The sequence below is a fragment of the Lactuca virosa genome, chromosome 9 (assembly GCF_052849685.1).
Source record: "Lactuca virosa cultivar CGN04683 chromosome 9, Lactuca_virosa_CGN04683_v6, whole genome shotgun sequence".
Taxonomy (NCBI): domain Eukaryota; kingdom Viridiplantae; phylum Streptophyta; class Magnoliopsida; order Asterales; family Asteraceae; genus Lactuca; species Lactuca virosa.
In genome coordinates this window covers 37,511,071-37,527,108 of record NC_136434.1, presented here as the reverse complement: position 1 = coordinate 37,527,108, position 16,038 = coordinate 37,511,071, and the positions used below count along the sequence as shown (strand labels likewise).

Genomic DNA, 16,038 nt, shown 5'->3' with positions numbered 1-16,038 from the left:
GATATTGAAATCGATCTTGATTTACTTTTTGAACAACCCAAAACCGCTTACAATTCTGAACTTCTAACTACTTCTATTGATTCTACAGGAACAACCACTGAAGGAACTCCACAAACAAACCGAAATGATGCAGATCAATTTGAGGGGGAACCACCTACACATACTTCTTCATTGGAACAAACACCAAATCCTCCTTTAAATACCCCATCCCCAAATATCCAAAACAATCCCGATGCATCATTTATGAGGAAACCTTCAAACCTATTCCAAGATGAAACTCCCGGAGAAGAACAATGGGATACTGAAATTCCAATTATTATAGCGGAAGAGAATCGCTTAATAAAATGGACCAGAAACCACCCAACTGACCAAATCATCGGAGATCCAAACTCAGGCATCCAAACTAGAGCCGCAACTTCTAATGATTGTTTATTTGGAGCCTTCTTATCCATGACTGAACCCAAAACCATACATTCTGCTCTCAAAGATCCAGACTGGGTAAAAGCTATGCAAGAAGAGCTAGAAGAATTTGAAAGAAATGACGTATGGAATCTTGTCCCTACCCCACCCGATGTTTCTGTTATAGGTTCAAGATGGGTATTCAGAAACAAAACTGATGATCAAGGAATCGTTTGTCGAAACAAGGCACGTCTCGTAGTCAAAGGATATTCACAACAAGAAGGAATCGACTACGATGAAACATATGCTCCAGTTGCCAGAATTGAAGCAATTCGCATCTTTCTTGCATATGTTGCACATAAGAACTTCAAAGTATTCCAAATGGATGTTAAATGTGCATTCCTACATGGAGAGTTAGATCGCGATGTATACATCCAACAACCACCAGGTTTCGAAGATCCCAAATTTCCTGATCACAGCTTCAAATTGCAGAAAGCTGTCTATGGCTTGAAACAAGCACCCCGAGCCTGGTATGCCACATTGACAACCTTTCTCGAAGAATCAGGTTTTAAAAGAGGTTCAATCAATCAAACCCTCTTTCGTAAAATCTATAATAAACATCTTTTAATCGTACAAATATATGTTGATGACATTATTTTCGGTTCTACTGATGAATATTTGAGTATTAAGTTTACAGATCTAATGAAGAGCAAATTTGAAATGAGCATGATTGGGGAGATGACTACTTTTCTCGGACTTCAAATCAAACAGTCAACTGATGGCATTTTCATCAACCAAGAGAATTATGTCAAAAACCTACTCACTCGCTTTTCAATGGACAAATCCAATACCGCAAAAACCCCAATGGCTTTTGGATACAAAATCGATGCAGACTTAAATGGCAAACCTGTTGATCAGAAAAGATATCGTGGAATGATCGGATCACTCTTATACCTCACTGCCAGCAGACCTGACATCATGTTTTCTACATGTGTCTGTGCCAGATACCAAGCAAATCCTATGAATCCCATGTAGTTGCTGTGAAACGCATCTTCAAATACCTAAAAGGCACTCCCAAACTTGGCCTTTGGTATCCAGCTAAATCCGATTTTCAGCTGAACGATTTCACCGACTCAGACTATGGAGGATGCAAGTTAGATAGAAAGAGTACATCTGGTAGCTGTCAATTCCTAGGAGGTAGACTAGTGAGTTGGACTTCAAAGAAACAGACTTGTGTATCCACATCAACAGCAGAAGCTGAATACGTCGCTGCCGCCAGCTGTTGTTCGCAAGTCATATGGATGCAAACTCAACTGCGAGACTATGGCTTCAAAATTTCACAAATTCCTATATTTTGTGACTCAACCAGTGCAATTGCCATTTCTCACAATCCCGTTCACCATTCCATGACAAAGCACATCGACATTCGATATCATTTCATCAAAGACAACATTCAAAAGGGTCATATCGAATTGCACTTCATCAACACCGAATATCAAATTGCCGATGTCTTCACTAAGGCTCTCGATGAAACAAAGTTTCAATACTTCCTAGGCCGTCTAGGAATGTTAAATCCAGATAACATCCATCCTTAAACTTTTACTTTTTGTTTGTACAAAAGTGTGTTTACTTTCATTCAAAAGGAAAATTCAAAAACAATTGAAAATTGCTTTCCTTTCAAAAATACCAAAAACATTCAAATAACCAATATTTCCAAAAACATTCAGAAAAACAAATCTTCAAAAAAATAATTAATAAAAGACTTGCTATAATAAGCTTTTATAGAACCTTGTGATTAATCTTCTCTTGACTTAATTTTCAGATGCTTATGCTCGATGAAGATTTTAAGTCATATTGATTCTCAATTGGAGTGAAGGTTCAAATATCATACTTTTCATAATGTATATAACTTTATTTCCTTCGATTTTATTTCATTATTGACGATTTTAAACAATCAAGGGACATAAGGTTAGGAGGTTCAGATGAAAACAAAAACCCATGTGAGAATTTGTGCCTCGTCGATCTAAATCATTGTGGAAATCATTTCTTGTGAGCTTAGGTGTGTCACTATTGCTTATAAGGTATACCCAATTATACCTTGTCACGGTCTCATTTTTGCTTAGATATCAAAATGACCAGGGACGATACATTCATTTCTTACATACTAGACAAACTGTCTTTTATGCCACCTATCCCTACCTAGATAAAAGCCAACCAAAAATGAAGACTTGCGATCCCATGATCCATCAAGCAAACAACGACATATCCTTACAAGAAAACCAAAGGAGAAACAAATATCTATCAACATGCAATCCTCAAAGACAAATCAACAAGAAAACAAATGGATTCAATAAAGATATACCAAACAAAAAAAAAAATATTCTATATTTGGTATTTTCAAACAAACTTTCAACCAAATGGTTATTTCAAAACAAAAATAATAAAATCTCGCGATTTGTTTTAACCATTTTTCACAAAAGAAGATATCTCAATCACTCAAGTCAAATACTCTTAAAAAGGTCTCAAATGTAGCAAATTCTCAATGCTAAAACAAAATATCTTTTTACAATAAATCGATATTGATCAACAAACAGGATACTATCAAAGAAGAAGCTGCAACAACAATGGATTTCCCCGGATACTGTAGCCTTCATCACTGAAGAATCTTAGTTGCAAACTGCACTATGAAAATTGCTAAACCCCTCTACATGTATTTCCCGATGGAGAGAGAGTGAACTTTAATGGCATGAATGAAGAAACCCGTTGAGTAATGCCGAAACCAGTCTTATGTGATTGATTATCTAATAATGAGACTAAGTGACTTTACAGGAAAAGCATAGCTGAACACCTCCAATATGAGTGTGAGTCGTCAGAGAGAGATATCACTCATTTTTAGTGATCATTAACTTGTTCTGGTTCCAGAACAACCAAACACCCAAGTGAAGTGTGAGCTATACCTATGAGCGTTCATCTGAATCGACCTGTTAGACCACTTGTCGTCAAAAATAATGCTATAAAATCTTAAGAAATTTCTTTAGATACATATATGACTACCCTTTGATAACCGAACCCGAGACTTTGATTCGGAAACAAATTTCTGAAAATCTTTTACATAAGATATGTTAAACCAAGTCAAAAAACTTTCAAATCAATTACTATGGTTTTATATATATGTTATCTATTGACAAATCTTTTATCTCGAATCATCAAAAGTTAAACTGTCAATGTGATTATATCATACTTGTCTTATTTCAGCAATGATCACATAGGGGGAAATTGTTGAAAAATGTCTTTGTATGTGACATTGTATGTAACCATCACTGAAATAAGACGAGCTGTATTTGTATTATCTAACAAATATTATCAGTTATTTCAGGTTGCATGAATGCGTGATCAAAACGGAAAATACAAAAACCAGCGAATGACGAAAACACATATGCATGACTAAACAGTTTCAACGATATATATATATATATATATATATATATATATATATATATATATATATATATATATATATATATATATATATATATGTATGTATGTACTATATATATATATATATATATATATATATATATATATATATATATATATATATATATATATGTATGTATGTATTATATATATATGTATTATATATATGTATGTATATATTATATATATATATGTATTATATATATATGTATGTATGTATTATATATATATATATATATATATATATATATATATATGTATGTATTATATATATATATGTATGTATGTATTATATATATATGTATGTATTATATATATATATATATATGTATTATATATATATGTATGTATGTATTATATATATATATATATATATATATATATATATATATATGAATTATATATATATATATATATATATATATATATATATATATATATATATATATATATATGTATGTATTATATATGTGTATATGTATTATATATTCATATATTAGGTGGAAAGGTCAAAAGGAAAAGGGAGGGAAATGATAAGCCACCCCACCCCACGTTTTTTCTTCTACAACTTGCATACACCAGCCATTCTTTTCAATAAAAAAGACTAAGTGCTTGAAGACATTTCAAGTATATATGCACATGTGATAGTGTAGGTGATAATGAGAGAGAGAGAGATAGAAGAGAGTAAGAGAGATTCATATGTTATAGTGTGAGTGTTCATTTTTCTTTGTAAATTCCCTGGAACATAAAACTCTCTCAATCACCAAACAACAATAACCAAGAACATCAAGATCAACAACAACCAAAAATGAAGAACATTATCAACCATCTTCATCTTCTTCATTCAAACTCAAGGTGTTCATCTTCAACCCATCAAACATCATCATCTTCATAAACTTTCACCACCATCACCACCTTATATCAACCTCCAAACAACCTCAAAATACTCTCCAAACACCTTCCAAGTACCCTCCTTAAACCTCCTCCAAAAACCCTTTCAAATCACCACAACCATCATCACCTTGCTGTTTTTCGACATCAGAATTTGCAAGTTAAGAAAAAATTCACCGAGCACAACTCAACAAGATAATACGGGAGAGATTTTCACCGCAAATTATTCAGGACCTTACCTACATCCAGGAATTTTCCTCGATTTTTTTGACCACTGCAAACCCCAGAGAGACGCGAGAGAGAATTGGCTATCCAGAGAGATTTACTACGAAAATCTATATTCATAACCACCCAAAGCTCTTTCAACATCACCCTCTTTGTTACCTTATACCACCAAAACTACAACCTTATTCCACCTTCTACCACCCTCCAAATACCCACTTCAACCTCATCAAATCACCTTAAAAAAACCCATACCCACATACAAAAAACATTACCCGTGTATTTTGTATCGTTTTGTAAACAATTCATTGTTACATAAAAAGAACTTATTGTTACTTACCGGATTGAACTTTGAACAAATAGAGACACAGTCTATTAAGATCCAGTCCAATTCTAAACCAGTTCAGTCAATTTATTGACGAACCGACTTTATATATATTTATATATTTATATATTTTATTACAGCTTTACGTCATTTAAATACTGTCATTTATTTCATTTATAGCTTTCAGTCATTTATAGCTTTCCAGTTTATATTTATTCCGCACTTCTTATTTTTTTTCCGCATCTTATCTCCTTAAATATATATATCTGTCACCCAGTAACTGGTATCCGAGCCTTTATTCGTGGTAATCAGATCGTATATTTTCAACAATTGGTATCAGAGCTTGTGTGATTTACCTTGAAATTATGATTGAACGACTTAAAGATAATATTATTTTATTGATGATCATTTGTACTATTAGCTTAATGGTTTGGACGTCTTAAAAAATAATATTATTATATTCAATCTATTTTTAGAAATAGTGAGATTTCTTTTATAAGATAGTAAAGATATATATATATATATATATATATATATATATATATATATATATATATATATATATCACTTATTGAAAGTTACGACAGAGCTGTAAACGAACCGAACGAACACGAACAAAGGTTTGTTCATGTTCGTTCGTTTAAGTTAGCCGAACAAACGAACGAACAGGAACGGATAAACGAACGGAGATTTCTTGTTCATGTTCGTTCGTTTAACAAATTGTCTTGTTCATGTTCGTTCGTTTATGTTCGTGAACAGGCTAAACGGACATAAACGAACAAAGATAAACAAATACAATTAAACATATATGAACATAAACGAACTATAATATAGAAATGTAATAAAAAAACAATTAAAACTATATGAACATAAAAAAAAAACTTAAACGAACGAACTTAAACGAACAGTATAAACGAAAGTTCACGAACATAAATGAACGAACGAAACCATTGTTCATGTTTATTTGTTTAACTAAACGAACGAGAATTTGTGTTCATGTTCGTTCATTTGTTAAATAAACGAACTTCCCGCCGAACAGTTCACGAACGGTTCACCGAACGCTCAGTTCGTTTACGGCCCTAGTTATGAGTGTTACATACATGCTTAAGTTTTTTTTCAAACTTGTCTATGTTATGTTATGAACGACCTTGGTAATGGGATAGATACATGTGTGGTTGTGGACCCGGATGGGGTGTGGGGCCTTTACGCGTTTTTTAGAAAAACTTTACATATGATATTTGACTATTTTGAATTATTTGGAATTAATGTTCATTTTATTCCTAAAAGATAACCAACTTCTTTAAATCAGTAAGAGCTTTCAAATGCAAAATTATAATACACTTTCATATATTTGTGTGTTTATAGAACTGTATTCTCTTTTCCTTATATATTTATCTTTTGGTACAGTATCGAAATGAAAATAGAATGTTATATAATTAAAATAACTATAAGAATACTCAAACTATCTAAAACAAAAGCTCAAAAGAGGCTGGGCTTTTGACCGGAGGGCAGCCCATTAAAAGTTTTTCTGCCTTAACATAATGCTTTTTACAGGTTACCTACAAGTGAGGACGCCTTCCTTGGGCTTGGTTTACGGACCCGAAATGTACTAAAAGATATTCATGTTATAAGAAGCTTAAAACTTTGGTTCGTAGATTTCAACATTTTCTTGATTTCTTCTTTTGAAACAGGCACATCTCTATGTTTCTTTTATTATTGAAATTTAAATAACGAACATTATATAATATACTAATTTACAACTCTTTGGTGAACAGTTTTCTGTTCCTATTGGTGAGAATATTTTTATTTTTTTCTTTTCCTTTATTATGTTTACTTTTTTGTCTTTCTTTTTTATATATTTTTTTATTTCCTTGGAGGAAAATACGTGTTATCTTCTCAAACAACAATTGATTCCACGTGTTCTTCTCTTCCTCCGCCTATTTCCTGCTCCTAACACGATGTCATCCGCCGTTTCTATTCCCCAGTAATATTAGTCCAACATATCTTCTCTAAATCGATTCGTGTCCCCTCTAAATCGATTCGTGTCCTACATCGACTGACGACGACCCTGTTCAATGTCTTCACAAACCCTTCGTCTCCACCTCCGCTCATAATTCTATCCAGAAGCTATCGATAAACAACCAAATCTTGGGGCCTGATTCTGGGTTCATCACACGTTTAATCAGCCAGGTACCGATGCCCTTTCTTTCGTCTTTGGTTTTCTCAGTTTCATAAGTTAGGGTTCAGTTTTGGGTTTATGATGTGATTTCAAGTGTACAAACGTTTAATCAGCTAGGTACCGTTGCCCTTTACTATTTGGGGTTGCTTTCCTATTTCTGATCTCCGTATGTGGTCAGGAGTCGATGGACTAAGGTAAGGTCCATCTTATACTATTCATTCAGGCCCTAGATTGATTGAAGCTGACATCGTTTTCTTGCTATAGCTCACCGTCTTCTTTCTGGGATAGGTCAATCGATACACAAAGAGTGAGAGAATCATTCGAAGGCGTAGACCATCGTCTCCTCAGGAAGTAGTGAAGCGGAGAAGAGGGGGGCTAGGTGGCCTGTAACACCGGTGGCCATGTCTGTAAGTTAGAATGGTCGTTGTGCTTTGATGGATTTTGGAGCCCTAGGATCGAATGCTAAGGTAATTGCTAGGGTTTCGGCGAGCGATTTTGGCCAAATGTACTATAGATCGGTGTGCTCAGAAGTATTTGGTGAAGAATGCCCCAAGAAATTTTGAATTTTGATGGAAGGTGGCGGCGGTATGAGGCTGTCTCGATTTTCCGGCGAGGTCGTGAATGGTGGTGGTTGGGAGGTTTTCACCGGTGGAGAGAGGGTGGTGGTGGTCGGAATTAAGTGGGGGGTATAAGGGTGGGGTGCAGTCGTGGCAGCAGCGGAGGAGGAGGGCTGGGGCTGTTGATGGGAGGCACCATGGGGAAAGGAGTTAGGGTGGAGTCTGATGGGTTTAGGAGGTTATAAGGTTGGGTCGTAAATATGGGTCGGGTTTGGATCGGGTTATGGGTAGGGATGAAGTTGGAGCGGGTTATCGGGTGGGCCGGTTCGGGTATGGGTATTATGGGCTGGTCGCGCAAGGTTTATGAAATTTTGTTCTTGGTCGCGCGAGGAGCTACGTGGGTGGAGGCTGGCCGCGTGCACTAATCAGATGCAACCCCATGTAGGAGTAATTTGGAGCTCGGAAATTGCGCGACTGGGTCTGGGTCGTGCAACGCTTGCGCGGGCACCCGCACAACTTTTTTTTTCTTTTTAGACATACTTCACGATTAGAAACACCAAAATTTCAAACAGATATTATTTTTTTTATTATGCATTTATTTAACGTCTTTGCCAAGACATAGCCCCACTTCCGTCAACCTTCGTAAATCGGAGTTTCCAATGTTACGTTATCGAATTCTCCTATGTCAAAGCCTTCATAAAATGGTTTCAAACGGTGCCCATTCACTTTGAATATTTGATTCGTTTCCAAACTCTTAATTTCAACCGCACCGTGATCAAACACTTTTATAACGATAAAAAGTATGTGCCATCGAGATCACAACTTTCCCGGGAATAGCTTTAAGCGTGAATGATAAAGAAGAACTTTTTGGCCCGGAATAAAATGTTTTCGAGTGATGTGCTTGTCATGAAACGCTTTTGTCTTGTTTTTGTAGATACTTGCGTTTTCATAAGACTCATTCCTCAACTCTTCGATTTCTTGAAGTTGCATCTTACGGTGCTTCCCGGTTTCTTCAATATTAAAATTACACTTTTTAACCGCCCAATATGTCTTATGTTCCAATTCCACCGGTAAGTGACAAGACTTTCCATATACGAGGCGGAATGGAGACATGCCAATTGGAGTTTTATAGGCGGTCCGATACGCCCACAATGCATCTTCTAACTTCAAGCTCCAATTTTTTCGTGTGGTGTTGACCGTCTTTTCAAGAATTTATTTGACTTCTCGATTTAACACTTCGGCTTGGCCATTTGTTTGTGGATGGTAGGCGGTCGAAATCCGGTGTGTGACACCATATCTCTTCATCATGGCTTCCATCATTTTATTGCAAAAATGAGTGCCCCTATCACTCACCAAGGCTCTCGGTACACCATATCTTGCAAAAATATTTGACTTCAAGAAGTCAATTACAGTTTTAGAATCATCATGCCTTGTAGCCTTTGCTTCCACCCACTTTGAGACGTAATCAACTGCCAAGAGTATATAAGTTTAGCCAAAGGAGACGGAGAATGGGCCCATGAAGTCGATTCCCCATACATCAAAGATCTCACAAATGAGGATAGGGCTTTAAATCATCTCGTGCCTCATGGATACGGTTCCCATTCTTTGACATCTATCACAACTCTTGCAAAATAGATAGGTATCTCTTGACATTGTTGGCCAATAGAGTCCACATTCTAGAACCTTTCGCATAGTTTTGTTTTGACCAAAATGTCCTCCGCATGCATACTCATGGCAAAACTTCAAAATTGACTCGACCTCATTTTGATGAACACACCTCCGTATTAGTTGATCCGGACAATGTTTCCAAATATAACTGTCGTCCCACACGTAGTATTTAGAATCACTCTTCAACTTGGCTTTTTGGTACTTGGAAAATGCATGGGGAATTTCTTTAGTAACCAAGTAATTCACAATATCCACATACCATGGGATGGTGTTTGAAATGTAGAAGAGGTGTTCATCCGGGAATTCATCAAGGATAGAAGAAGAGGAGCCACCAATATTCAATCGACTTAAGTGATCCGCAACTAGGTTTTCGGCACCACTTTTGTCCTTTATCTCAAGATCAAATTCTTGTAAAAGAAGAATCCACCGAATCAACCGTGGCTTGACATCTTTCTTGGTCATGAGATACTTCAAGGCGGCATGGTCAGAGTATACAATCACTTTTGTCCCGAGAAGGTATTGCCGAAATTTCTCCAAGGCGAATACAATGGCTAGAAGTTCCTTCTCGGTGGTGGAATAATTGGCTTAAGAATTATCCAAGGTTTTGGAGGCATAGTAGAAAACATGTGATGCTTTGCCCTCCTATTGACCTAAGACCGCTCCAATGGCAAAATTGCTTGCATCACACATAAATTCAAAAGGAAGTTCCCAATTTGGAGGTTGGATTATTGGAGCGGAGGTGAGCAAGTCTTTAAGTTTGTCAAAGGCCTCTTGGCATGCTATATTGAAGTCAAAATCAACATCCTTTTGGAGAAGGAGGCACATCGGTCGCGTGATCTTCGAGAAATATTTGATGAATCTTCTATAGAATCTCACATGGCCCAAGAAAGATCTTACTTTTCTAACACATGTTGGGTAAGGAAGTGTTTGTATGACATCAATTTTGGTTTTATCAACTTCAATTCCCTTTTTGGAGACGATGTGTCCCAAGATGATGCCTTGATTGACCATGAAGTGGCATTTCTCAAAGTTTAACACCAACTTCTTCTCAATGCACCGTTTCAAAATCTTCTTAAGGTTATCCAAGCATTCATCAAACGAATTGCCATACACGGTGAAATCATCCATGAACACTTCAACTATATTCTCAACATATTCGGAGAAGATGCTCACCATGCATCGTTGGAATGTGGCGGGGGCATTGCATAATCCAAATGACATCCGCTTGTAGGCAAATGTGCCAAATGGGCATGTAAAAGTCTTATTGTCTTGATCTTCGGGGGCAATGGGTATTTGATGAAAACCCGAGTATCCATCGAGGCAACAATAATGCGATTTGCCCGCCAACCTTTCGAGCATTTGGTCGATGAAAGGAAGAGGAAAATGTTCTTTTCGTGTGCTTGAATTCAACTTCCGATAATCAATGCACACTCGCCATCCATTTTGAACTCGAGTGGGAACCATGACACCTTTGTTATTCTTAGTGACCGTGATTCCCGTTTTCTTGGGAACCACTTGAACCGGACTAACCCATTTGGAGTCGGAAATGGGGTAAATCATGTCTGCATCAAGGAGCTTGATTATCTCTTTCTTGACAACGTCCATCATAGGGGGATTTAATCGTCTTTGAGCTTCCTTCCTAGGCTTACAATCGTCTTCCAATAGGATCTTGTGATTGCATACATTATCCCCTTGATGTCCGCTATTGTCCACCCCATGGCCTCTTTATGATCTTTCAAAACTTCAACTAATTGGTTTTCTTCAAAGTCTTTCAATTGAGAGGATATGATCACCGGGAGAGTTTCGTCTTGACCGAGATAAGCATACTTCAAATGGCTAGGTAAGACTTTTAATTCAAGCGTGGGTGGTTGGATTATGGAAGGGGGCATCTTGTTTGGAGAATGAGATAGGGCAACTTGAGAAACATCCTTCTTTCTTGAATTGTTAACTTCTAAAGTCTTCATGATCTCTTCAACTTCGGAGTCCAATGTATATATATCCAATGTTTTCTTCAAACTCTCACAATCAAGACTCATGTTGAGCACCATTTTCAAAATGTCTCTATGTGATAACTCGAATAGTTCTTGTATGAGCGGTATTCATGAAGGGTATTCCAAGAAGGATCATAGATGACTTGGAAGGAGTCTTCTCTTCAAGGTTAATAACATAGAAGTTCGCGGGAAACACTAGTTGATTGACTTGAACTAGTACATCCTCCAACACGCCTCTTGGAAATACACTTGACTTGTCTGCTAATTGAATGATTACTCCAGTTTCTTCCAAAGGTCCAACATTGAGAGATTGAAAAACCGAGTATGGCATCACATTGATCGAGGCTCCAAGATCTAGCATGACACTTTCAACATGCAAATCACCGATAGTGCAAGGGATAGCAAACATTCCTAGGTCCTTGCATTTGGGTGGTAACTTCTTTTGGATGACCGCGGACACATTTTCATTGACTTGAATCTTTTCATTTGCCTTAAATTTCCTCTTATTGGTGCACAAATCCTTAAGAAACTTGGCATAGCGTGGAATTTTCTTTATGACATCCAATAGTGGAATGTTGATTTGGACCTTGCGGAAAGTCTCAAGAAACTCTTTATCTTCTTCTTGTTTCATTGAGGAAGCCAACCGGGACGGGAATGGTGGTGGTATGACCAATGGTTTTATGGTCTTGTTGGAAGAGTCGGTTTGGTCAATGTTTGGCACAATCGGGTCCTTTGGAGTAGCTATAACTTTCGGAGGTTCAACAATAATAACTTCACCTTTTGAGTAGCTATAGCTTTCTCCAAGTGTTTTCCCACTTCTCAAGGTTATTTCACTCACATTGGGGTTCTTCTCGGTTTGAGAAGGAAGTTTAGCCCTTTGTTCCATCTTGTTGAGAGCGGTGGCCAAGTCTCCAATTTGTGCTTTAATGTTGGAGAAAGTGTTTTTGGTCTCTTGTTGAAACTGGGTTTGGCTTTGAGCAAGAGAAGTGACGAGTTCTTGAAGGCTCATTTGATGGTTACCACTTGATTGGCCTTGTTGTGGAGGTTGTTGATAATTTGGAGTAGGATGAGATGTTTGGGGATATGGAGGTTTTTGTGATGGGTATTGAGAAAATTGGGGTCTCATCATAACATGTGGTGGATTTTGCTTTGGTGGGTATGGGTTGGTTGGGTTATTCCTCCAATTTGGGTTGTAGTTGTTTTGAAATCCCATGGGTCTTGGTTGACCTTGATATCCTCCCATTGCATTAACATCCTCCGGTTCACTACCAAGTGATGGACACTTATCCGTATAATGTCCCGTCATTGCACAAATTCCACACACCATTAATTGTTGACCACTTCCCACCACCATTTGACTTAACATATTAGTCAAATCCAAGAGCTTTGATTCCAAGTGTTGGGTATTGCTAACTTCACCGATTACTTGTGGAGAATTTCTCTTCATTTCATTTTGAGTCCCAAAATTCCTTTGATTTTGAGAAATGGTTCCAAAAAGTGATCTTATCTCTTGAGGTGTCTTGTTGAAGATGTCACCACCACTTGAAGCATCAATCATCCTTCAATCTTTTTCATTCATTCCCTCATAAAATTGTTGAAGAAGTAATTGTTCGGGTATGTTGTGTTGAGGACAACTTGTACACAAGTTTTTGAATCGCTCCCAAAAATCATGAAAAGTCTTATTCTCCCTTGACGAATCCCCAAAATGTCACTTCTTTGACTTGATATCCGGGAGGTGGGATAGAACTTGCTATTGAAGGCTTTGAGTAACTCTTCCCATGTGTGAATAGATCCCGGTGGTAAGTTGAATAATCACTCTCTAGCTTTATCTTCCAAGGTGAGAGGGAAGGCGGTTAACTTGAAATCATCCAATGTCACATGTTCGGGTAACATGCTAACACATATCATATGAAAGGACTTCAAATGTCTTTGAGGATCTTCTCTATCCAAACCATGGAACTTGGTTAGTTTATGTATGAAACTTGACTTCAATTCAATTCCTCGGCGGTTTTCGGGATAAACAATGCCAAGGGGTGTGTGGGTAACATCCGTCTCCATCATTTGTCTAAGTGTCAACTCTTGAGGGGGATTGGGTGGATTGGGGTATTGTTGCATATAATTAGGAGGTTGATGGTAAGGTGGGTATTGGTATTGTTGGTGATTTTACATTTGTGGTGGATAAGGTTGGTAGTTAGGGTATTGGTTGTAGGGAGGTTGTTGTTGGGGGTACATTGGTTATTGGTACATTAGAGGTTGTGGGTAATGAGGTTGATTTGGTTGATGTGCTTGTGGTTGTTGAACTTGAAAAGCATTGTTTTGAGGTTGGTTGTTTTGATGAAAGTTTTGGTTTTGTGGTTGTGGTTGTTGATAATTGGGTTGATTTGGTTGAGGAGAGGGTTGATTCCAAGGTGGCATATCTATGAGAGGTTCTTGGTGTTGTTGTCTTGGTAGTTGGGGTGGGGTATTGACATCTTGATTGTTTGGGTTTGGGTTGGGATTGTGACGTGGAGTGTGATTCATGGCTATGTAGTTTTCAAACGGAATGTCTTCAAAGGAATGACCAACAATTGGAGAACTCGGCTCGGTGTCGGTATCACTTGAAGTATGAACTTGGTCTTCTATGTTGATTAGTGGAGAAGAGGAAGAAGCTTGAACTAGTTGTTGTTGCTTTGCTTGTTTGGATAACTTTTTCAACCTTTTTTCTTCTTTTTCAATCTCCAGATTGTAGAGTAGTTCACCGGTTCTTGTAGACCTAGCCATAAACAATCAAATAACAATAACCAATTTCCTCGGAAACGACACCAAAACTTGGTGGGATGTCAAATCCACCAAGAAAATTACACCCTTTGTTTGCAATAAAACGTAATATAATGGTAAAAAGGGGTATCGATCCTCGGGGAAATGGTTGTATTCAATCACCAATGCAATCCAATAGAACTAGTGTAAATAAACTAACTAACTACAATTAAACTAAAATGGGGGGGGGGGGGTGTTGTGATTGCTTGAAAACTAAAAGACTTGAATAACTAAAAAGCTTGCAATTAAGGAAGATGATGAGATGATCAAATATTGGAGAGAATTGGTTAACCAAGGCAATTCAACACAATGCACATTTGTGTGTTTATCATTAGGATTCAACATGAAGCTTATCATTCATCCCAAATTGGTTATAGCAATCATGAAACATGATATGCCAAGATTCCTCATAGGTAGTATGGAGGTTGGGGAAGCCCACAACACACCTTCTTAATCAAAATCAAAGATCCAGTTGAAGCAATTGAACCCAAGAAGTTGATTAGCCTTAAGAATGAAGGAATCCCCAATTCCTAGAGGATGTCAATGCTTACACATCCATAAAGGAGTTATGATTCATAAGCTAGAGATGATTTCTACCATCATAAATCCCTTGTTCTAAGTAAATTCAATGATTCAATGCTAAACCAAAGAAATAAACCAACAATTGCTTATTCAAGTACCACATGATCAAAGCATTAAACAAACATAGGAAATATGAACTAGAATCATAGACATAAGATAAATGATAAATAAACATGAATCCTTCAAAAACCCACAAACATTCAAAGATTTTAGGCAAGGCTAACCAAAATAGAGAATTTAGCCACTCATGGCAATAGAATAACAATCACAAAAGTCTAATTGCATAAAGAAACTACCAATAACTTGGAAAGATGAAAAGAAATGAGTCTCAAGCTCCAAAATCGCCTTCTTCTGGTCTCCAATGGTGTAAAATCGAAGTCCTAGCTGAAAGATCCAACCCCCAAAGTAAATGGTAAGCCAAATGACCAAAATGCCCAAAAACTGGGCAGTTGCGCGGGTACCCGCGTAAGTGAGAATCCACCCGTGCAAATATTGTTGGAATGCTATTGGCTCATTTTTCCTCCACTAACCATCCCGCTACCCAAGATTCCCTTGGTCCCCTCCATATCCCACATGATTCAAATTAATCAATCCTCTTTTAGCTTCAAATATGGATGCTCCAAACCCAAAATAACAATCCATGACCCATCTTCACAAGCCCACTTCATCCAAGTCTTTAGCTTTTTAAGTCCAAATCTTCTTTAATGGATCCACAAAGCCCAATAATGCCTCGGAAGCCCACAAAGCCGATTTCAAGTTAATCCACGACCGCAACAAGCTCCAAAATCCTACAAAATTTCTCATGCAAAATAGAAAGTCTCCTATACGATCTATGATAAAGAAAAAATAAAGAATATACAATGAAATACTAATAAAAAGAGAGCTAAAAATACTAAAATAAACTAATAAAAATAAACAAGTAAAATAAGCTATTATAATTGTTCATATCTT

The 16,038-nt window shown here is 37.0% G+C and overlaps 1 protein-coding gene across 1 annotated transcript; it reads right to left on the bottom strand.

The window, feature by feature from the left end:
• Positions 1-11,779: 11,779 nt before the first annotated feature.
• On the bottom strand, positions 11,780-12,595 carry LOC145139137 (uncharacterized). The gene has a single exon (XM_079073066.1). It carries the CDS (start codon positions 12,593-12,595, stop codon positions 11,780-11,782), a length of 816 nt encoding a protein of 271 aa, XP_078929192.1.
• Between the last annotated feature and the right edge of the window lie 3,443 nt (positions 12,596-16,038).

Excerpts from the sequence above, each read along its gene's own strand:
- LOC145139137 (XM_079073066.1), bottom strand. The coding sequence starts at position 12,595 with ATGGAACAAAGGGCTAAACTTCCTTCTCAAACCGAGAAGAACCCCAAT.